This window comes from Corvus cornix, chromosome 4 (assembly GCF_000738735.6).
Source record: "Corvus cornix cornix isolate S_Up_H32 chromosome 4, ASM73873v5, whole genome shotgun sequence".
In the NCBI taxonomy this organism is placed as follows: Eukaryota; Metazoa; Chordata; class Aves; order Passeriformes; family Corvidae; genus Corvus; species Corvus cornix.
Genome location: NC_046334.1, coordinates 50,687,613 through 50,712,095, shown reverse-complemented (window position 1 = coordinate 50,712,095; position 24,483 = coordinate 50,687,613). Strand labels below are relative to the sequence as shown.

The 24,483-nt window shown below is 37.9% G+C and overlaps 1 protein-coding gene across 2 annotated transcripts; it reads right to left on the bottom strand.

The window, feature by feature from the left end:
- Positions 1-358: 358 nt before the first annotated feature.
- RELL1 (RELT like 1) lies at positions 359-23,504 on the bottom strand. 2 transcript variants are annotated; one of them, XR_005601780.1, is made up of 8 exons: positions 23,334-23,504; positions 12,974-13,213; positions 11,162-11,233; positions 9,825-9,882; positions 6,989-7,228; positions 6,142-6,329; positions 2,575-2,844; positions 359-2,009 (listed from the first exon to the last, which is right to left on the bottom strand). XR_005601780.1 is itself a non-coding variant. In XM_039551130.1 (7 exons), exons 1-6 carry the CDS (start codon positions 23,419-23,421, stop codon positions 6,149-6,151), a joined length of 879 nt encoding a protein of 292 aa, XP_039407064.1. In that variant the 5' UTR covers positions 23,422-23,504; the 3' UTR covers positions 359-2,844; positions 6,142-6,148. The 2 variants fall into 2 exon arrangements, 1 of the variants encoding a protein (XP_039407064.1); XM_039551130.1 differs by having other exon boundaries at positions 359-2,844.
- Between the last annotated feature and the right edge of the window lie 979 nt (positions 23,505-24,483).

Sequence of the window (24,483 nt, the reverse complement as noted above, 5' to 3'; positions counted from 1 at the left end):
GAATTTTTGTTCCTTACCTTGTGAAAAAGATTAAGAATAATATTGAGTATTTTTTAAAAGCTCCATGTCAATTATACTAAAAAGTTAAAAGCCTTGATACTTTTATTCTAACATACCAGCTTGGGTTAAAGCACAGATTTCTGTCTTTCCCATTTAAATCTGAAGCTGAAGTCGTATTTGCAATTGTCCTTTCTGAAGAAAATAAAACTGCTCTGAAGTACATCACACTATAACCTAACCTTCTCAATACCTCCATAAACAAAAACTTAAGAGGGAAAAAGAGTGCATTTTACATTTAGATTGTGCAAAAATTAAATTTCCCTCAATGGGTGAAGGCTGAAGGAAGTCACAAGCAAGCTTAAGAATCAATATTTTTTATTTACTGCTTGGTAGTATAAAAGTTGTATATAAACTATTTTGTTAAAAATACATTTGATATGCAAATTTAGGAAAAGCAGACTAATATGGCAATATCCATATCCCTACAAAATAGCAGTGTAGTGTTAAAGGCAATAAAACAGGCACAGTTTCTAAATTCTCTCTTAGGTAGCAATGCATAAATTCAATTCTTGCACATATCAGGTCTTATAATACCTTACATAATTACTTTATACACGTAAACAACTTTTTACATATCCAACATCCCTTTTATTCTAAGCATTTTCAATGGAATCAAAACAGAAACTACTTATTAAAATAAGTAAAAAAATACATATTACTGTTTAAACTTTCTGACATCCTTTTGACATTTATTTGCAGTACTAACCCATCACGTAGCAAAATACAGTATCAAGAGAAACTGCTCTTTTTTTAGAAAAAGCTTTGGGGACAGTCTGTAACTGTGTATCTTCTTTCTGAAAATTATTTGAAAACCACTGTTTTCTCCAATGCTCCCTTTTTCCAGTAACATTTTATACTCACAGCTATCAATCTCTTGGAAACTGAAAGCTAATTACTACAACCAATACTAATTAAATCTTCTAGAGGTATTCTTCACACAAATAATCACGCGAAGCTTAATGTATGCCTATAAGATGAGGTTGGTGTTTATATTGTACTTAAATACTGAAGAGATTTCACAAACTGAGTTTAAATTTATGGGAACAGGGATGCTAAACACTGAAGTTAGAGTCCTGGCCAAACAGTTATTTTGGGTTCTCAAGGACAGACAATTATCTCTAAAAATATCCATTTCAAAAAGAACAATAAAACATTTATTATTTTCAAAGTTTGGTTGCGTAGTGGTGGGGTTTTTTGGCAAATGTAACATCGCTGAAAAGTACATATTGATAGGTCCAGTCAGTATCTTGGGGATACATATAGAAGGAAGACCATCAGCAGCTCATACTTTCAGCAAGAGTGAAAAAGCTTGATGTTTCCTGGCAAGACATGGGAGTAACTAATACACAAGCAAGAAGAGTAATTTTGTACACACTGATTGTTAAACACTGCACAAATCAATGAAGAAACACAATTCTTAGATATGAAGGAGAAACACAGTTTAGAGCACTTGCATTAAAAAGACTGAAGGTATCGATTTAAAATAAATCCATTTCAAAAACATACACTTATTTTCATTGAGTTCATAAAGCAGACTAAGTTAGAGTTCTCAGAATATAGTGCAATCTCTACTAAAATGCATTACATTAGAGCTTATATTCTGAGGCACTCAGAACAACTGATCTTTTTCAGTTTCTATTACACAGAAAAGTTTGCTGAAGTATTACAGAGATTTCCCTCCCCAAAACAAGTAACAGGACAAAGCAGAGATCGTAAGTAGATACAAAGAATTAACATCAAATATCATGGTAATTTTAGCCTTAAGTCACACTTAAAATATGAAGGGAGTAACAGTGGGTTAAGATTTCGGTGCCAATGAATACAGCTACCCTCAGTCCAATAAAGCCACTCTGAAGCACTTTAGTATATATTCCATAAATTTTTTAATGCCAAATATTCCATATCCTTATCTAAGGGTTGAAATATGTTGCCTTAGCTTAATAAGGAACCTGTGGGTAAGAACAAAAAAAGAAAAGCAAAACTATTAGGCACTCTTCAAACACGAGTGAGCAGTTACAAGAAAACAGGAGAACAAAAGGCCTTGAGGAAAGTAACCTCACCAAGAGCTCATCCAACTGCGTAGGAAAAGATGCTCTTCAGCCTATGTTAAGTAGTAAGGCAGAGGTATGGGTCTGGGGAACAACAATTTAATTTAATTTAATCTGCATATAATTGAACCAGTCTCTACTGTGAAGTACCCTGCATAGAGTTCGAGGTCTTATGTACTAAAGGCACATATGGAGATTTGGCTGACATAATTATTTCCTTATATGTTTTACTTGACTACAAACAAGTACAAACAGATTAAAAGAATATTTTCATCTTTCAAAGGCTGGCTTTTATCTTCAGCAAACACTTGTCAATTCTGGAGTGGGCAGAACAGAGAAAAATCCAGATGGACCACTGGGGTGAATGCAGTTTATCCACGACGTAACTGTATTACTCTTAACATTGAGCTCATTAAAAATGCTTGTCTAAGTACAAAAAAAGTTTAAGACTTGATAAAGCTTTTACCTTTCCTGTCCAAAAACTTGTATGTTTGTTTTCTTTCCAAGATGAAGCCATTCGTTATGATGTCCACACAGTTCAACAGTATTTAAGTGCCTAAATCTTACTATTTTACTGGTCAAAAACCATGAAGTATTTAACCTTGCAGGAATGACATCACAGAACTTGTAAAATCCTACACTGCCATAAATACATTTCCTTAAATAGTGTGCATCTCTTGCAAGTTTTCGATTTTCTCCAAAGTGCTTGCAGACAATCTTCTTATAAAAGTTCCACCTGTAAGAGAAGAAAACAATTCTAAAAATAAACCTAAATAGCAAAATTAGTTTTAGTATGGACACACCAATTAAAAAGTTAGCAGGTGCTCTGACATGGAAAAAAAAAAGCCACAACTGCATGAAGTAGCTGCCATGCATTCCAAGTTTAGCATGTGAAATCCTAAAGAGGAACTAAAAATTGATCTAGTACTCTTGAAAGGCATGGACAAACACATGGACAAACTGACAAATCACACCACAGTGCAAAGCACTAGAAATGGAAAATGTTACATAGCTTCAGTGTACCGGTACCAGTTTTTGTTTATCCAGTAGCTTAAAATGGATGTGCAAGAGCTCAACTCAAAGTTTTGACTTCAGTTACCAGCTGTGTATCTACTACTCTTTTTATGTGCCAGTAAGCATATTTGAAATAAAATTAACTGATGAAATGGAGTCTGCTGAGAACATGGACATTGAAGACAGAGAAAACATGCCACAACTTCAAATGATGTAGCCAGCAAGACACTAGATAAGCTGAAACACTGTACAGGTCACTTCAAAACATGTCAGTTTAGGGGAAAAAAAAACCCTGGACTTGAGAGTAGCAGTGAATACAGGCAATCAGCAATGCTACTCTGTTCAGGGACTGTCCAACTCAGGAATTCCACCTCACACAGGAAGTCTCAGTAACAATGGTTAAAGTCAGCCACAAGGCACAAATCTACTGCCTCTGAATGACAGAAAAACCTTTTCTGGAAGCAGTTAAACACACATTTATGTCTGCCTTCTTCCTCTGCATCTGAAGATCTGAGTCAAATCCCCCCAAACTATAACCTTTAATCAAATGTATAGACTAGAGGCACAAAAGTCTTAAATGCTGTTTATCTACTCAGTTTCAGTAAACTGGGCTACAATAATTTATTAGAAGCCTGAAATAAGTAGTTGAAGTAAAGCTCTAACTACTACCTGTTTACACGTGAACAGCTTCTCATGCCAGTAGACAAAAACTGCTCTAAAACCATGCTAGGGAACAGAATCATATGCTTTCAAACAAGATCTGTTTATTTTTTCTAGTGCACATCAAACAGATCTGGCCAGTTTCCTGGATTTACTAAATAGCTCTGTTGGACTGCAGAGACCATTAAAATATTCTGCTGAGACATTTCTCTGCTATTAGAACATTTGTCTTCAGAAGGGGAAAAACTTTAATCCTAAGGGAAGTTCTACAATAAAAAGCTGCCATAGATGGACAATTTTTTTTACAGCTTTACTATAATATCTCTGTAGAGAACAACTTATTTTTAAATTAAAGTAGTAATGGTTCAAATTTATGAAACTTTTAGATAATTACAGGGAACATCTTTCCTATTTAGGAGAGGAAAGAACAAATTAGATAAAAAAACTGGACTACAAAACATTTTGAGTGATTTCAAAATGATGCAGTTTTTTTAATCAAAGTGCACAAAAACTTGTTTTCATAAATGCCCTATTCTTTCTATTTCTCATGCTTAAAGAGAAGATAACTAGCTTGCCTTTAAGTAGAATAAAAAAATCATATTATGAACAATCTGATGATGTTCCCACTAAAGATACAGAGAAGAAATAAAAATAGTCACAGAACTAACAAAACAATTAGCTGGGCATGGAAATGCCAATCCAGTGAAGGAAGATGTTATCTCCTATTGCATTTAGCTAATATTGATTTTTAAAAAGGGAAGAAATAGAAACCACACCAACATAAAAAAAACCCTGAGCACAAGGACATTATTCTGAATCAGAAAATAAGAGTGCAGTCTGCCTTTCACTGACATCTGTAGATCCTTCACAGATTACACTGCAACAATGAAACAGCAGCCACTAGGCAGCTGTGATTTACCAAAATGTGTTACAGAACAAAAAGGGAAACAGCAGCACATCAGCATAGACAAGCATTTGTCCAGTCTGCTCTTATATATGTCCAGCAATAAAGATGCTTATTCCAATTTCTTAATTTTTGAAACCTGAACTCCACCTTCTTGCAATTTAGCCTATCATTTGTCTTCTTATTCACTGGAAAAAAAAAAAAAATCAATTTACTTCATTACCCTCCATAACTTTTTTAATATTTGGAAGCATACCAAATCTCCAAGTCTCTCTTCCTCTATAGCAATGGTTCAAAAAAACCTTGGTATAATATAGTGATACACAGTGAGACATAAAGGCCAGACAAATACACTCAGCTTAGTTCAACAGTCAAACCTGTGCTGCCAGTAAGGGTTGGGAGGAAGTACCCCACTGCATATCAGCTCTCTACTTTAACCTCAAGACACTCAAGGGCATTAGAATCTTGTTGCTTTTCTAAATAGACCCAATTTCCTCTTAGGCATTTCCCTCTTCTGTTTGAAGTTACCAGTAGTTTGACACAACATAATTTTATCCTCTCTCTCAGCATACAGAGAGTTTGGCACCATGCACTTTGTTCACTTCCTCCAGTACCTTGTCACCACAGAACCTTTGTTCCTCAAGGGTCAAGTCTGAATTTTGAATCGCATTTGTGTAAAATCACCTTTCCCCTTCATATCATCCATCAGCATGTCATCAAACAGAGGCAAACCATATTAACTTCCAGGGTTTTTTCCCCCCCAACTATCTAAACTGTTAAAAAAAAGCCACAGTTAGGGTTGCACTTCAAAACCATGCCAGACATGTTTTTCACATGCATAATAGAGTAACTCAAGCAATCCACTGAAGTTTAACGACTCACAAGAAAACCCCAACCGCCTGGCTTAGTTAGATCCCTGTGAGACCAGAGTTTCATGTCTCTCCACTGCCATTAGTCAAAGCTCCACAGATCTATCAGAGAAGTATCTAGTAAGCAACCATCTTATACAAGCATGCAGTACAAAGCAGCAAGCATAAGGAAGCAGCTGTAGTTATTGAATAACTGTAGTTATTCCAGTGATACAACTGTCAGTAGCACTTGTTTTGGGCGATAAACATGCTGCCACTAAATCTGAGCCATTGTTTATTGCAAAAAAATTAACATGCAGACATTTTATCTGTTGAACTAGTGATGCCATACCCACAAAGAAGTTTTTATTTCAACACCTACTCTAATTACAAAGTTTAGATAAGACTTTGATGGATAAAAAAGCTTTTATTAATTTATCATTCACTGAGTGATAAAATGTAATTTTTGCAGACTTGTGTAGAAAATTTTGAAATTGAAAGACAGGTTTCCACACAGAACTGATATTTTCAATTTTACTGATTACTTTTATGTATTTCACAACATAATACTTTCAGTATGAGTTCCAAACATTAAAATGTTTGATACCTGCATTTTACTCCGAGCTTCTCCTCTCTTGCATTTCCTGTTTCACAGGTGAGGCAGGTGCTTCGCTCACTTCCTGTTTCGCAGGTGTGGCAGGCATCTCACCATTGACACTCTCCACGCCAGTAACAGACATCAAGCTTTTCCGTTCTTTGGAGTTTGACTTGTGATCCACTTTGGTGACTCGAAATCTGAGGTGAGCAAAAGAAAGTTCACTTGTGTTTCCCCAGAGATCAGTTAGAACATTCTCAGGGCCAATAGCATGGCCAGGAACAAACTTTCAGGTCCCAAGAACAGGATGTCAAAACAGACACGGACCCTGCTTCACTTCAGAGCATCTTCTTTCCTATTACCTGCAGGTATTTCCAGTACTCACTACTCCTGAATCACACTTTCTCAGGCAATTGTGTTTTGAAGCCAGAATCCACAGATTGCATACCACTTCTTGCAACAGCAATTTTCAAAGACAACTACAACATAAGGGAGGAATTAAAAATAACAACGAGAATGAAGTGGTTTCTATAGCCTCACACTTACTTGAGAAACACCAAATTCAGATAAATTTATTAGTATGCAGTTCTTGTTTCTTTTTGGCCTGTATCAATCAAGCAAGAGCCTTAGATTTATACCCATCATAAATGTCCATCTTTTTACACAGTTCTTAAAAAAAAACAAAAAAAGAAAATCAGATTTACTTCTTCCAGAAATAACTTCAGTCTAATAGTAACAAGGCTATAAAAAAAAAAATCACCAATGTTATAAACAGAGCAGAATCAGTGAATATCTGATCCAACACCAGCCACTGTAGCATTCCTAAGAGAAGTACACAACACAAGGACCTAAACCTTACCTTCCCACAGAAAGGACTGTAACTTCTCCAATACGACTTCTTCTGTTCTCTTTAGATTTTTGAGCTGGTTTTATAAGGTGCCATCGTTTGTGACTACAGCGAGTACAAACATCCTTTTCTACCACTCCTCCAACAGTATGGAAGTGATGGCCTTTGCAGCTGTGTCTGAACGGAACAACACCCGGCGACAAAGGAGTCCCCGGACTCATTGGACTCTCAGGAGAGGTAGGAGATAATGGGCTGTAGGAAAAAGAAATAAAGAAAATTTAACACTTACTACAGAATACTGTTTCTCAAAAAGGAAAAAGTATGAAATCCAACCTTCCGTTATGTCTAGTGAATATCTAGTTTTTACAGGGAACATTTATTTGTGAGGATGTCCAGCTTAAGGCTCCCTTCAATAGTGTATTTTATTACCAGAATCACTTTCACGAATTAATTCAGCTGCAATCATGTGGTTAAGGTAACTAACACAAAAGACAAGGAAATCAGGAGGGAAAAAAATCAGGTTAGAGTAGATGAGAACAGGTTATATGAATTTATACTGATGACAACATTTAATAAGCTGATTATAGTCACAAAAGAACTACCTTGGAGAACTACAGAAAGTATTTCAGAATTATTACAAGATCTCAAGAAACTCACACAAGAAGAGCACAGTCCCACAATATTGAAAGGAGGCAAAACTAAAATGTCTACCACAATGACAAGAGGAAACAACAGATCATTCTGTTTCAGGGGGAAAAAAATAAAACTGTAAGTACCTAGAAAGAAAGAAAAAGCACTACAACCTCCAAAAGGCATTTGAGAATAACTAATCAAACCAATCTGATTTTCTTCTAAAACAGACAAACAGATAGCAGAGATAGAAACCAGATGTACTTTTTTTGGACTTTAGCATCCATTTTGACACTGTCTTGTAACAAATTCCCCTAAAGCAGGCCAGAGATCATGAAAGGTGAAATAACTGTAGAGTAAGGCAGCATACCTTGTAACAAAAAAAAATGAAAAACACATACGGAAAGTGATATATCTGTAGTTGCTATGAAACTGGAAAGACACACTAAATGGGGTCTTTTTGGTCCTGATGATATTCAGTGTTTTAAATAGTTCACTGGGTAACAGAATAGAAGAACAACTAAAGTACCCATAGACTTTGGGTCATCCATAGTAACTTGCAGAGGTCAAGATAAGAAATTAGAATGATGAGAGCAGAACAAGCATGTGAAAGACATTCACACATACACAAATCTTACTAAAAAAAAATGGATGTATTCTAGTAAGGGCAACACAAATTTTCAGTGTTTTAGCAGAAAACCTTTACACAAACCTAGATTAAAAAGCAACGAGACAGATGATCATTCTTCAGAAAAAGAGGATCATGAGCTGAACATGAATCATTAACAATGTTCTTGCTCAAAAAGGACAACAGTGGAAATAACAGAAATATAACTTGTGAACCTAAATTTACATTACTCAGCATTAATCATGCCATATCTGATCCCACTGTGCAGGTTTAGAAATGTCATTTCAAGAAAAATACTAACAGACTCTTTGGAAGAGATTCCAAAGGGGAACAGAAAGAACAAATAAAAGAAGTAAAACATGCCAGAGAAGACTGGAGTTACTTGGATGCTTATTGTCAAAATAAAAATATTGACAGGAGATATTTAATGGTCTTCAAATAAACAAGAAAACACTATTAGGGAAGTAAAAGTTGTTCAGCATCTGAAGCAAAGACAGAACTAATGGCTTCAGATGAGAGAAGTGTAGATTTTACTCAGCCATTACGATTGCTATAAATAGGAAGTTTCATAGTGCACTGAACTTAAAAAAAACTACAGTGGATTTCTACTTAATTACAAAAGCTTCAGGAGTATCTATCAAATTCTGGGAGAGCAATCATTTTTCCTTCCTCCTTACTTTTCATATTTTATCACTGAAATGATGATCTAAAACTCCCAAGACAACATGACACATGCCTATGCAAAAAATTCAAACAAATATTTCTACAGCACCACAGAAAAATACCTATAGTTGAGAAGAAATCCCACTGGAAATTCAGGGTTTTTCTCAATAACCAAGCCTCTCACCATTAGAACACACATTTAACTTTGCATACTCAACTCTGTTTTGCTGTAACGATACAGTCCTACTTCTTTTATAGGTAACACAATACTACTTGAACTTTCATCTCCTCTGCATTGAATATGAACACAGGGTTATATATGAAGAGCACTGAGAGTAGTACAGATATAGCTAAAAGTACTCATGTACAGATACAAGCACCTTTACACATATGACACATCTACAAGTTCTTTTACACATACAGTGCATCTAAGGCAGAGCTGCTTTCTCTACATAATTATCTAAACAGGTGTGCGGTGAAAAAACCTAAGAGATAGGTCAATCAATGTTTATTTCCACAATTATAAAGAAAAAAGTAAACCAAAAGGAGACACAGAAAGAGATGTCTCTTATAAGTTAGATTCTATACAGATGAAATGAGTGCTGTTCTGTTCTTTGAAGTCAGAGTAACTTTGGACATAACTTCACCCTCAAGTAAACCAGTATTTGCAGCATCTGTAAATCTTTAGCCCAAAATGCAGTAAAACTGTATCATGCAGCTAAAACACATAACCAGAAGAGCCAGTCACTAAGCTAGGGTATATGTTAAAATTCAGGGACTCAAACAACAGAAAATCAAAGTATTATCCTCTTAGCTGGTAACTCAAGCAAGCGATGTAGTCTTACAAGTGCTCAGGAAACAAAATCCTTTGAAAGGGTATCTTTTTAGTTGCCTCAGGAAACATGCATTAAAATGAGGAGTAATTACCTTTCAGGTTCAAAGACACTGCTATCTGCTACCATGGCCTTTAACACATCAGCATTTGCTGCAATGAGAATAAACAGAACTCTTAAAAGTGAACGGTTCTAGATTTAGAAAAAAAACAAAACCAAAATTAAAGTTCCTCAAAGAAATTTCATCTAAAAGAAAGATGACTGCATTATGTATATCTCCAAAAAAGTGTAAGAGAAAACCGCAGAAAAAAAACCCGCTAATGTAATTCTATTGATAGTCTTAACACGAGCTCCTAAAATTGCAGTTCATATTGCACTCAACGCTCCACCCCAGTACACGCCACGAAACACAGCCATCTAAACAAAACTCTTGAACAAGATCTCTGAACCACCTCAGACGTTTAACACAACTTCAGATTAAAAACATCAGTTTAAGTGAGCCCTACAAAATGCAAATTCATTATCAGCCAAGAGCTTTTAATTTCTCACTTCTTATCAAAACATATGGGTTACTTAATCCCAATCTCAAGGAAAAACACACAAGCTCAAAGCACTAATAGTCTAAAAAAAAAAAAAACCAAACAACAGAAAAAAGGCCCAAACAACAAAACCCAAAAAACCCCACATGCAAACCCAAAACCACCACTTTTCCAGAGGACTAGTCTTCATTCAGAGGTAACTCAAATCCAGTTCAATGGTTAAAACTCTGATTTATACAAATGTAAAAATAAAAGGCTGAATGCTCTTATCCTATAAAAACATCCAGTCTCCTAAACTTTTCTTCTATTGGGCAAATACATTCTGAACTAATCAAACATTCCATGGGGTGCTTAGCTATGATTTTATTTTCTCAGTCACATCTTTCTCTTTATCCTTTACTTTGCAGACACAAGAGGATACCACGTACAGAATTCAACATTAGTGCTATGGACCCAATTGTCTCAGTTATGCACAAGCCTCTCATCAGACAAGAGCTGCAAGAATCATTTCAGGACAAGAAGTTTAATCTAGTCAAACATAAAAGTTTCCACAGGCTTTAAACACTACTACTAAGAAAGCAACATTGAGCTTCTACTTCACACACAAAACAAAAGACTGAACCAAAAAAAACCCAAATACCTAAAGAGTGAAAATATCTGTAAATGCATTACCTGAATTTACCATACAAAACAATTTTCAAGTAAGCAAGAAACTTCCCTATTGTCCTTGAAGCAATTGCCTTGTGAAGACAATCTCAAAGAGCTAAGAATGAACAAATTGGTTATTAAATGAAAGCACACGAACATACCATATATCAGACTATCTGAAAAAACATACTTGTTATAGAAAACTATCACAAGGGCTGATAACTTCAATGTCACAATACTATACCTTCATTTTTCATGATGTAGTTAACAATTTGTCCCACAGTGTCACTATTCTCATGCATAGATTCATTCATTTCTGTGCAAAGAAATAAATATGTTGTCAGCATCCTGGCCTTATGAATCAAGAACTGAACTATTTTAAAACAAAATAATGATAAAAAAAGTCACAACCAAAACTGAACACACAACAAAAGAAACTACATTTTTAAAAAATAGCAAGATCTGTTGCCATTATGGAGGGAAAGCTTAGATAAGACTTTATCGTCCTTATGCAGTAAAAATATGAACACAGGTTTATCCTCTGTACATCAGCCCTAACAAATTCACCTAAGAATTAAATAAGATCAGCATTTTCACAAACATACTTCAAAATTCCTTCTCTAGCTAGTAAGGAATAGACAAACAAGAGGGCAGCATTTCTAATCCCAATAATAGGGAGAAAAAACCCAAAACAAATCGTTAAACTGTCTCAAGTCACTATTCTAAAACAGGTATTATTGGCTTTTAGTATGAGGGGGGATCCAATTTAAGTTTTTCACCACATCTACAAGGACAAAACAATTGATTGATTTAAAAAAAAAATCTGAAAACTTTGGAACAGAATGCACCCATTAACAATATTAAAAGCTTCCTCAAAATAACCTGCAAAGGCTGAAGAAGATTAATGGGGGAACTAAAACAATGAAGAGGCAAAACTGTGCCCTTCCCTAATAATTGTTGTAATACTTTATTTAAAAAATGGGCTTGAGGAAAGTTTGATACGCTAGACTCTAAATTCTTCTCTTAGGTAGTAAATTAGAGGCTTCCCCATCTCTGTCCCCACGCTTCATCTTAATACCCACAACTTTGCAATGTAACTTAGACACAGCTAGATCCTGACACTGAGGCACAGGGGATGTCCCCATTTCATTACCACACACCTCACTGTCCCACTCGGGAACTAATAGACCAGACAATTCCACTCACTGCACAGATGCCCCAGGCAATTAATGCTTAAGAACACACTGACACATCATTATTGCACCACATAGGTCTACCCTTACCACAGAGCCACTGTCATTTGCACTCATTATGAACCTACTGAAAGAAATTAACTGGGAGAAAGGAAAAGGCCCAGAGTATTTACAAGTGACTTGACTTTTGTTTTTACTTACATTTTACAAATGCTATACCAGGTTACTGTAGCCTTTCCCACATGATAACACCCTTTTTTTCCCCAAGTAAGAATAGATGGGAATACAGAACAATAAAAACAAGGGCACAAATGAACAAACATTAGGATAGAAACAAAGGTAACTTTAAGAAAAAATTATAAGCAGCGAGCATTACTTAAAACAGAATGAAGATATTCAGTCCAAAGGCTTGGTTTTATAAAGAGAGGTGAGATAAGAATGACAGCACAACAGGAACAAATTAGGATTGCAAAACATAAAACTAAGATTTTAGGCTTTAAATGGCAGCTTTTTGCCACTTCTCAGCTAGCACTATGTACACGAATACTTTGTTGTTAACAGCATGTAGAATGCAGAAAAATGATCTGGTGACTCCAGCTGTGGAGCTGCAAGCAAATATACTGATACTTTGATCCCTCTGTAAGCTCTTACTTGATGTTAGCAGACTTGCATGGGAAAGCGGAACACTCCTAGTTTTGACTGGCAACGATCAAACCCCAAGTGACATATAATAACAAAAATATTATTTTTAATACTGCTTTGATGTCAAATATAGACACAGAAATGACAGAAGTGTCACAATAAATTATTCCACAGTAGTTGCAATGTACAGAAATAGGTATTTGTTTATTAGACTTGATTACCTATTTTTTCATCAAGTTTTTCTTCTTCTACTTCTTCAGCCTCTGTTGTACAACGATATCCTTTTTTCTTAAGGACATGGCAGATAAGGATCCCCAAGAGACCCATGATGAAGAAAACAGGAACCAAAGCAAAGGCAATATACTCTAGGTGTTCAGCCTTGCCATCACTGCCATCCGTTTTAGTTGTCAAAGTAGTTGTCTGTAAGCCATGGCTTGACAAAACCCCAGGAACCTCTCCATCTATGTAAATCAATAAACACATTTATCACTATACACTGTAAATCACTTGAAAGAATTCAGAAAATTACAAGCATGACCAAATCCCCACAGTGTCAATGCAAGGTACCTTCTGTGATGATGACAACAATACTCTACTGGCTGGGAACTTAACACCAGAAACAGCAGATATTCCCTCTTCATCAAACGATTACAAACATCTAACATCCAAAAAGCCTGCGTGATATTTCTTCAATATAACAGTGAAGAACCAACAATGTTCTAGCCTGACAGGCTTGTAATCTCAAATAGAGGGCTCACATATTTCACAGAAGAGTAACATCACCATTGCTCCTTGTTCACATCTGTGAGCAAAATGCCATACCACTCCTCCAGTCCTAAGTTCATGCAAAATTACCAATAAAATATGGATCCTTCCCTAATATGAGAATAAATACAGGATTTAATATTGATCCTTGCATAGGAAAAGTATCAGGTGTGAATGAAATACCCTTGATTTTTATTTTTCTTTTGACAGTGGGAATTCTCAAAAGAAAGAGCGTCTACCCCTGCTCATCAGAATAAGGTGGGCTCACTCTTTGTTTGTCTCAGATTTGGAAATCATTTTGTATTTAAACTTGAAAGAGGACATGAAAGAATTATTTTTTCTTGCAAAGAATTTAAGTTGAAGCACTGTCACACACTAACTCTATATCCACAATTAAGCACTTTTGTTTCAACTAAGTTCTGAAATTCACAGATGTAAATCCCATGTTATAAACTGGGATTTTGACCTATCAAAATATAGAATATTTACATTAGAAGGGACATCTGAAGTTCATCAGTCCAAATGCTGCTAACAGCAGCACTGATTAGATCAGGTTTCACAGATAAGCTCCATCTAGATGACGGACATTCCACATTTCTGGGCAACCTCTTCCAATATTAACACACTTTAATGTCCAATATACACAAAGAAACTAAAAACTCAGTACATTCTCAACCATATCAAATATAAAAGTATAAAAAGTTCAACAGCTCAGCAAAATCCAAAATTACATGTTGCATACTCAAAACTTTTGCAAACCCTTCGAGGTTATACACACTCCCCACCCCACATAATAAAGACTTAAACATTACTATCCCAAATATGCAAGAATGCTCCTGCATTTCTACCTTCTATTATTCTCCTCCACTCCAGCCAAAAACAATTTTTTTGAGTAGGTAATAATGACAGCCAGAAAGTGTTGGGTTTTTATCCACGTATTTCAAGATATCTTCCATCTACTTGTATTTAAATGGACAAGGAAACTCACAATTAAGCCATTCATCAAACTCACTGAAGAATTGAAGAGTCAGGAGAAAAACATTTCCATGACAGGGACACTTTCACAACACAAAGTGCCTAGAATAATAATCCTTCCCTTTCAAAAATAAAAAAATGGAAGCCTGCACAAATTTGCAGAAAGAGCGTTATTCCATAAAAATCTCCTGCACCAGCTGCATGACTAAGTTGCATTCAAGAAACACCAGTAAGGTGACAGACAGGGAAGAAAAGTTAAAACTTCAGTTTGGTATTTACCCTAGTTTTCCTTATTCCTCTAGAAACAGTAAACCTTTTATTTTAAAATATTTCTGAATTTTTCAGAACAGTCTTGAATTGTCAGTTGAGTAGTATGCAATACACAAGACTTGCTCTTGAGTAGTATGCAATACACAAGACTTGCTCAAAGTGGAAACATGGAAATTATTTGAAATAACAACTGATAAACCCCAATTAGCACCAAGGAAAAAAAAGATGTATTAAGTATTTCACTAAAATATTTTTTTAAGAAATAGCAGAAATGCAGAAAAATGGAAAGAAGTGCAAACAAATTACTGAACAGATCTCAAAACTAAACGTTAAAGCAAAATCTCAGGATATTTGCTTTGGACAAAACCAGATGGTCTAGTTTGTTCTCAAACCCAAAAGAGAAAGCTATTCACTTTTAAGAGGCCAGCAATTCTACACGACTGCATGCAGAATTTACCAACACGTAACCTTTAGAAGCTCCAAAGTATGCCTGAGTTGGACAATTGAACAACATGTACAATTTAACTTTAAGGTTGCAATTGTTTTATACTGCAAGAAAACAAAAGACAGGACAGAGTAAGGGATACAATCATATAACTGAGAAAGTTGATCTTATATGCAGTTTATCTGCATTCTACAAATCTATAATTCATGCTTTAATATACCAAAATATAATTTTTTTTTTTCTAACTCATCAGGTAGCAACAGCAACAAAGTCCCCCTCTAATCAACAAAGTAGTTTCATTTACTTTCAAGGCAGGAGAAAAGCCACCACACCAGAGAAGTATTACTTGGATGACTACAACATCTCAGAATCTAAGAAATCCAACTGAAACAGTATACATCACAAGCTCTTAAGGGTATTAATAAATAAGCACCTTTCATGTTCAAACACAAGACAAAAACAGGCAGATGCTTTGGATTTTGTTGCACTGTATCCATGTTAAGAATGAACAGGAAACACCTCCCTACTAGCAACAGCCACTTTCTAGTCAAGCTATTTTGTGGAACAGCCACAAAATTTATCCAACTCAACTTTTTAGGTTTTCTGCCTCTCTTTGTGGCACAAGTGGCATGCATTGCCCAAACAAGTATCTATTTGCTCCATAACCATGGCAAGGCAATTCCCACCAAACCTAGAGAGCAAGGGGGCCTTATCACATGGCTAGAGGTCCATGCCTCAGGCTTTCCAAGCTGTGGTTCACTGCAATTCTCCAGACACAAAGTGGCTTTAGGAGGTCCCTTCCCATTCAGTTCTCTGCTACCCCACTCACACTGCTCCCGCCCGATAGACTGTAGCCCTGAAAACAGTTTTAAACTGCATTACTGAGATATCAGAGATATGGGATACACATCATAAGGTCACCCCAAGACAACAGGTTTTAAGAAAAAATGCCACAAAAAGTCTTCAGTTTTTAAGCAGTCATTTTACTGAATCAGTACAGCCTGAGCTTTGGCAAACTCCTCTGTTAAGACAATCCACTGAGTATGCTGAAGTGGGGAAATAACAGTGAGCAAGGATAGCCAAGTGCACCTAGAACAAAGTTTCCCAGAGTAATCGTAAAAACACAGAGCCATAGTCTCAGAGTATGTTCAAACAATAAGGGCAAAATAATTAATTACGTGCAAAAAATTCTTAACTGTGAGAGCAGTGAGGCACTAGAACAGGTTACTCAGGGAGGTTGTGGATGCTCCAACTCTGGCAGTGTTCAAGGCCAAGTTGCATAAGGCCTTGAGCAACCTGGTCTAGTGGGAGGTGGTACAAGGAGGGTTGGGACTGAATCATCTTTAAGGTACCCTCCAACCACTAGCATTCTGTGATTCTATTAAAAAAAGGATAACGTCCAACACAATTATTTTTAAATCATCAACCTGAAACCCCATCAGCTTGACACAGCCACTGAAAACATAGTTACAATTTAACACCATCACCACCCCCCAAGAGAGCAAACTGTCAGGAACCACTGGAGTTGAGATTTCCAGCCTACCTAGTATGTAACACCTGTAAAAGTCTGCATGTAAAGAACCATGGTTTGACTTTCTTTGCTTCCTGTTTCTTTTTCTTCCTACATAATCTCTTATGATTTGTGACTTCTGCTTGTAGACTGACACATGAAACACCAATGAGAAAACCTCAGTAGCTAAAATCTCATCTGCAGTCTACGTGATGATAATCTAGACAAATGCTCAAAGAATACATGCAGCCCATGCAAGTTGAAAGGAGAATTGTGCCTGTACTGGCATTTTTTCTACTGACAGAAGTATGTTGAAAATATCATAATTTATCAACTGAATACTCTGTAGCACAGATTAGTCTACTATTAGGGTTAAGGTTTACGGAGGTTTTGAACTAGGAAGGAAAATATATTTAGAAGTAATTTTTTAATTTAAAAATTCATTAAATTAACGTGAATATTTCAACATACCAGTTTATTTACATAGGCCTATGTGACTTTTCTTTGGTTGTAATTAGATACCTACAAATTCAACCTCCTATTAAAATTCAACAAGAAACGAACAATAGCACAGTATTTTGCTTATTACTAGTAAAACATTAAATCAATAACATTTCTATAAAAACAGTTCATTTACACAAAGTCCAGAAACTGCTTGATGCCATTCATTTTTTGTTCAGAGATGCAAAATTCCAGCTCAAGCAAAGCAAAAATATCCTAGAAAAAATTAACTAGCTGAATCAAATACTTGGTGCTGTCTAACCTTATAAGTAGAGCAAAGCACTCAGCTTTTATAATCAAACACCCTACACAGTCTGCCCTCAAAACCCTCAGCAATTATGACATAATGCAAAGCCAAACCCTGAGTACCTGAATGGGCAATATATTTTATATGTCACAGCTACATCATTGATTGCACATTCCCTATTCCCTTTCCCTAGAGGCACATTATGCTTATATCAGACTGTTGAGAGTCTACCTCATTCTCATGATGTACGATGCTGCTTCTCAATGGTTTTAATCAGGCCATAGCAATCTTCCTTGACTTGAGTCAATTCATAAAAGAACTGACTTGTTTCAGTGCTTTGCTGTCCTGGCATTTTTATACACCAGTCATTCTATACCAGTCTACATACGAAAATTGCTTGAAGATGTAATCTAAATGAAAATATTGAGGAGTGATATTCAGCACATTTATTGATGCTTTAGCTGTAACTAATAAATTGCACTCATGCTACTAATTCAGATCCCATGTACTCATTTGCTTAAAAATGAATATATACCAAGTACTGTAATTGAGTATTGCCTGCCCTTACTTAATCCTTACCTAAGAAGTAAAATATAAAGATAGGCAACCTCAGACAAGTATTTTGGTTCTAATCACTGTTATTCAGATACAATGGTAGTATTCTTCCATCTCAGCAATTGCTCAAGACAATTTACAGCACCTTCAGGAAACAGAATATGAGAGTAAAAAGTCAGCAGATAAATGAAGAACTATTTTGTCCTTCATTAAATTGCAATTTTTACATGGCCTAGACAAACTTTTCATAAAGCACATGAGAAATTTCTAGAAATATTTAATCTTAGTCCTGTCTTGCTTAAAGTACAACTCAGATTCTTGAAAAACAAATCCTTTTAATAACCAAGATCAAAACAGTTTAGTTCTTATACTAGCAATATACAACTCAGCATTAAAATAATGCAGTTTTTCTAAATCTCCAATACTACACCCAAGTATAATCTACATGCATCTGATAATGTCAAGCACATTCCACTTGTTTTTGTATTATTAATTTACAGAAAGTGGCCTATGAACAACAATGTAATCTTCTCTCTGCTGTACCAGTAAAAAGTCCTATTTGGTTACTCTGGATTTTGCCCATTATGCCCATGCCATTTATCATTTATGGCACCCCTTTTAAAAAGTTTTGTTTACCTGTTACAAATTTGATTATTCTAGCAATCTACCTGCTAAAAATAAATACATATGTATTCACTAACTTCTTGTCCATAAAGTTTAAGGAGTTACAGGATCATATTCCCTGCTTTCAGGCATGAAAATGAAACATAGATATCAATCTCACAGTATATGGAAACAAACTATTGTTGACCTTAATGCTAATTAATATTTAAACAAATTAAATACGATTACACACAAACTAGTTAAGTACAAGACAAATGAAATACTACGCTATGGCACACAGTCTGTTCAAACATCTCAGCTAAGCACAGCTGGAAACCATGCCTCAGTAGCAACATCACTTCTCCCCCTCCTCACCATTAACGGGCCAGTCCACCCATGTGCTGAAACAGGGCAATCACTTAAGGTTCAAAATAATTGGAAAATTGTTTGCATGAGTGGGTTTTGGTTCTTTTGGGGGGTTTTCTGGCGCTCTTTTTATCTTTTCCTTTCTTTCATATATGGATCACCTCCGGTTCAATTCATCACACAGACCTACACACTGCTGCTAAAAGGGCATAATCAAAGCATTGCTTAAGCTTTTTGTGGCAATGCCACAATGAGAAATGGTCAGGCAGACTGTGACACCAGCTCCCCCTGCAAGGAAAAGATACTTGATGATGATACCTAGTGCTTCATCCTCTCCTGGCTCTAGAAGAAGTGTATTTTGAACTACATTAAACACTAATGACACTAAGTTCTAAATCAGTTGTATACTTTCATTGGGTACCTTCAACTTACTCAAGAGATAAAGCATTCTACTAGAGCTGCACTAAAGGTTTCTATTATCAAGTCAAATTTAATTTTTTTAGATTCTTAATTCAAGTGCTCAGCAGTGAAATCACTTAGGTAAATCATTTACTCTGATGGTAATCATGCACCCATTTAATACACATCTTTAATTATTTTACCGAGAGTAAATTTAACAAGAACAGTTTGATGCAACTTCAAATTAACTATACTTTTTATGAGTTACCTGATTTAAATAGTATTTATCTATTGTGGACACTACAGTCAAATTGCTTTCGCAAAACTAAGCCGATGAAATTACTAGCAATTTCAATCACAAAGACAAAACATATCAGTGCCCAAAACACATATACAAAAAAATAATTAGGAGACATTCAGGCTTCTCTGCCTTACTAGTGAGGTGGTAACTACAGAAGAGAACAGACAAACTAGAGAAGTCAGTAAAGAAAAGGTTAAAAGAAGTTTATTTTCTAGAGGAAAAAAACCCTTAAGTGAAGAAAACCTATTGCCTACCACTTGCTTTGTCTATTGTTCGAGGAAATTGTACTTCAGGGAATATGCTTAAAGTGAGTAACAAAGAAAAACACCTGTCATCGAAGAAGAACATTCAACACGTTTGTAAATTCCACTTAATTTCTAGCTTCCTTGTAGTAATCAGAACCTACAACCAGAAGTGAAATAAGCAGGAAGTGAGATGACAAAAAGGAAGCCACATGATGAAAGAACATACTGACAACCAGTAACACACTGCCAACTGCCTTAGAGGTTAAGCAGGGCTGATTAAGAACAGATCTCAAAACCTTTATTAGATCTGTCAAAAGCAGTGTCTCAAGAAAGTGAGCAGAAGAACCAGCCATGTTTCTTTAAAGCTCCTTCTAAGTACACCTACATTGTGAACACCAATAATAAGACACAGGCATCAAGTCTCAGGCATGACCCACCTGAACATAATACCAAACAGCATCCATGGTACCCAACACCGAGCTTTTCATAGTAACTCAGGCTGGAGCCTGCTAGGAGTCCTTACATTAGAGACAAAGTCTCTGGCTTACCAAAGTCACTACAAAAATTTTGACTGTAGGCAAATTTTGCAGTAGGTCTGGAAAGAGAGCTTTCTACTCTGAGAGGCAAGTCTCCACACTGACAAGTTCTTTACTAATGCCAATTTTTTCTGAATTACACACCCTATCAACAAATTCAATAAATTGTCTGTAGAAAGTTTTAGGCTGGCTTCTCTGAAAGCCTGAGGGTAGGGTGGGGATTCAGAAAGGAGGTACCTGCTATGTAAGGTAGGTCCTACTCACACCAAAAAAATACAGCTAGAAGTATTACTGTAAAATGCATAAAAGACTCCATAATTTTGAGTGCTGAAATAATTGCAATAAGCATTGCAATTCCCATACAGCCAGAGAGAGCTTGTTAGGGAACACCAAACCTAATAAATCATCAGTCGCCACACACCATGAAGGTATCTGACATTATCTAGAATGCAATGAAAAAAAATAAATTAACAGTATATAGAGCAGTTTTGTCCTGTTGAAAAAGGGAAAAATTTAAATATAAAGGGAAGCGACAGATTTAGTCTCTTCTTTGCGCAACACAATACGTGGTTGATAATGCTGCATTAGCATATACAGAGACAAAAAGCTTATATGGTTCACTGTTTACCACTACTAAATTGCAGTGCTTATGGTGTAATGGCTTTGGTCACTACTTGAGCAGCATAGAGCTCCTATAGCAAAAATAAACAGAACTGGTGCTTTACATTTGCATTTCTGTTGCAAAACTGTTCCTCAAATTTCAGTTTTCAAATAAAACACACTCTGCAAACAGCCACAGTACATTTAATAAAGCACATTTCACCAGTATGGCCATTAAAAATCAATGAAATGAAATCCTTCCTGGAGACATCAGCTATTTAGAACTATTGCATACCACTGAATTTGCAAGCGCAATTGGCATCTAGTGAGCAGCATTAAATGAATGCCACCAGGCACATTATATCAATGGACTTATGCAAGCTAACAACAATCCTCACTGGTTTACAGGAGTCAAAAATCAATTTTAGCCCAAAACAATATATCTCTAGTGTGAAGAGGTATACTGTGATCTTGAGATACAGAAGATACATTGGCAGAAAGCATTTGTAAAACGCTGAGAAGAAAATTCTTTCATAGCTGTTGCATCTCTTGCCAGACTTGCCAACCTTTAGCCTAAGTACAATCCTATTCACCTAGATACACTACTAAATTGCTGCTATAATTATTAAATCCTACAAATGCACATAGCATACCAAGAGTTCTCCACCCACGTAACTGCCTTCAAGCCCAATAAAGCAATCCTGAGTATAAACATTTGTAAGAAGTCTGTATAAGCCTATTTATACACGTCCTTTCATTTACTAAAACATGTGTTTACAGCCTCTTCAAGATATCAGTAGTAGGTAAACTGTACAGTAATCACAACATGTATAAACATGCAGTAATATGCTTAAGTAACAACCAAAGAGCAAATTATTTTTTTAACTGTTAAAAAAAATATATATATATGGTGATGACCAAGAAGAGAAGAAAAATCCACAATTTCTCTCCTCCTCCTCCTACCTTTGCACAGAAAACCTCACGTCCTTAGATAGCAGCTACCACTAGCTACCAGTCAACACAAATATGAAATTCAAGATGCTTAATGGTACTTATTTCTTTCCACTCTCCTAAAGCATGCACTGAACAACAAGCCTTCCATTCTTCTTGCTTTCAGAAAATAAATAGCAGGTAGTAGTTACCTCGAACCCTTCTGATCAAGCTTGCCTGTACCAAGTAATACACAAATACACAAAAGGAACCACAGAAAGACAAGAAATACTTCTGGATTTATTGCTTGCTAGTAACTATGACCATCTTTCCACTAAGTTGAAAGTTTACTCTCAAACAAGCTGGTACACTCTTACCCATGTCATACCATCCAAAAGTAATACAGCTGATCAAGCTGAAAGTGGAAATGCACATCAATTTTTAATACAAGTGTTTCAGCATCACAGACAATGCACAAAAGAAAGCACTTCAGACTACACAGGCAAGAAATTCGGTTTCACTTTAAGATTATTAGTACCGTAACAGTTGGGGTTAGACATAAACAAAGAAAATGCCATTTTAAACAAACTTCCTCTGGTGATTGTATGTGTGCGAGGGCTCTTCAGAGTTCTCAAGGGTTACAGTCAACTTTTCACTTCCAAAACCTAAACGCTAAGCCAAGTTTAACCTCAAAAGTGAGGGTAAAATAGAAACAACTTTTTAATGCACTTCTATCTTAAAAGCCATCCGATTCCAGTTAAAGCGAATCAACTACGGAGGAGCTGCCAGACTCGAACTCGTATCGCTAATCACCGTTCTTTTTTTTCCCCCCGGCACCTCCGGGCCATAACCGACTACATCAACAGGCCGGGGTGTCGTGTCAGTAAGCGCCGTTTGATCGCTGGGAGCACTCGCAGCCCGCGCCGGTTCTCCAGCCCGCCCGAGCGGGACGCGGCAGCGCCCGCCCCGAGCGCCCCCGCCGCGCTCCGCTGACAGGCGGGAGAAACTTCAGCCGCTGCCGCCGCGGAGCCTCTTTGACCTCTTTCCCGCTCGCTCCCCCGGGCTGCCCGGGGCTAGGGCGGAGGCGGACGCACCCCTGCCGTGCCGATCTCTGCGGGCCCCGCAGGGACTCGAATGCCAGTCCCCGAGGAGCCAGCGTCGGCCCCCAGCCGAAGCAGCGGGGTCAGCCGAGACATCCGAGCGGCTAAGTGAGGCCGCACTGCCCAGCGAGGTCGCAGCCCGCGGAGAGCCGCAAGGGCCGCAGGAGGGGAACGAGGGGGTCGCGGATTGAAGCGTCCCACCGCGGCGAAGGACCGAGGCCGCAGCAACCCACCGAGAGCGGAGCTGCTGCCCAGCCAGTCACCCGTCAGGCCCAGCGATGGCGCAGTCGGCGGGATCCCACCGGTCGCTGCCGGAGCCATTCCCGACGCCGTGCCCGCACTGCTCCGCCTTGGCAGCGGAGCGGCCGCCGCCGCCCTGCCCGGCCCAGCGGCAGCGGGGCGCGCCCTGCCCGCACGGCGCCTGCGCGGGGCCGCCGGCCTGAGGCGGTGCTGCTCCGCGGCGCCCGCCCTGCCGGAGGTGCCGTGGTGAACCGCTGAGCTAGGGGTGCCCGTGTCCAGCTTTAACGAGATGCGAAGGCGTTTCTTACACATTCCTGTGGGGATTACCCCGAGGGCGCCCCAGGCATTAGTTTAATATTACAACTTCCAGATGTGGTTTCCTGAGCCCGGCCACCCCCCTGCCCCCACAGCCCGGCAACCGCAATGCTGGGGTGCAGCGAGAGGGTGAGATGGGCGCGGGGCGGCGTGTCCTGAAGGGCCCGGGGCGGGCTGAGGTGACTTCCTGACGCGTTTGCTTGGCATTGATCGCGTGTCACAATGGCTCCCGAGCACCTGGGGTGCAGTGCCACCCTCATGGAGTTGCCCACGGGGGAGCCTCTCACCCAGACAGGTTTGGGTGTGTCTCCCTTGACACCAGTGGGTTTCAGCTGTGGCCAGCGAAGGCTCCTCTGCCACTGCTGCTCCAGGGGCCGTGCTCACCGTGCTGGTGGCTTCTTCGCTGCCAGGGCGTAGCATGGCTCAAGGGCTGAGGATGTATGGCAGAACAATTGCTCTGCACCAGCATGGAGCCCGTTATCAGAGCTGCATCGAAGCTGCTTATTGTAAGGGCAGGGCAGTGCACCTGCCTCAAGGAGCCATATAAGGGCCCTGTGGAAATTGTTGCCACCATTGCAGCATTAACACCAGGACACACGAGTGTGTGGAAACTAAATGTGGCCCTGTATTCACTGTCCCTTAGCATGTGGGGGCATTGCTTGCACTCACTCTGTTACCTCTTCCTGTCCACTAGGGCTCAAATTCATGCTTTCTTCCTTAAATCTTCACTGCTAAACTCCGGCTTAGTTTTATACTCCAGTAAACTAACTTCCATGCTTAGACCTTGGCCTACTTTGTATTTCACCAACCACAGTTGGACTTTTCTAT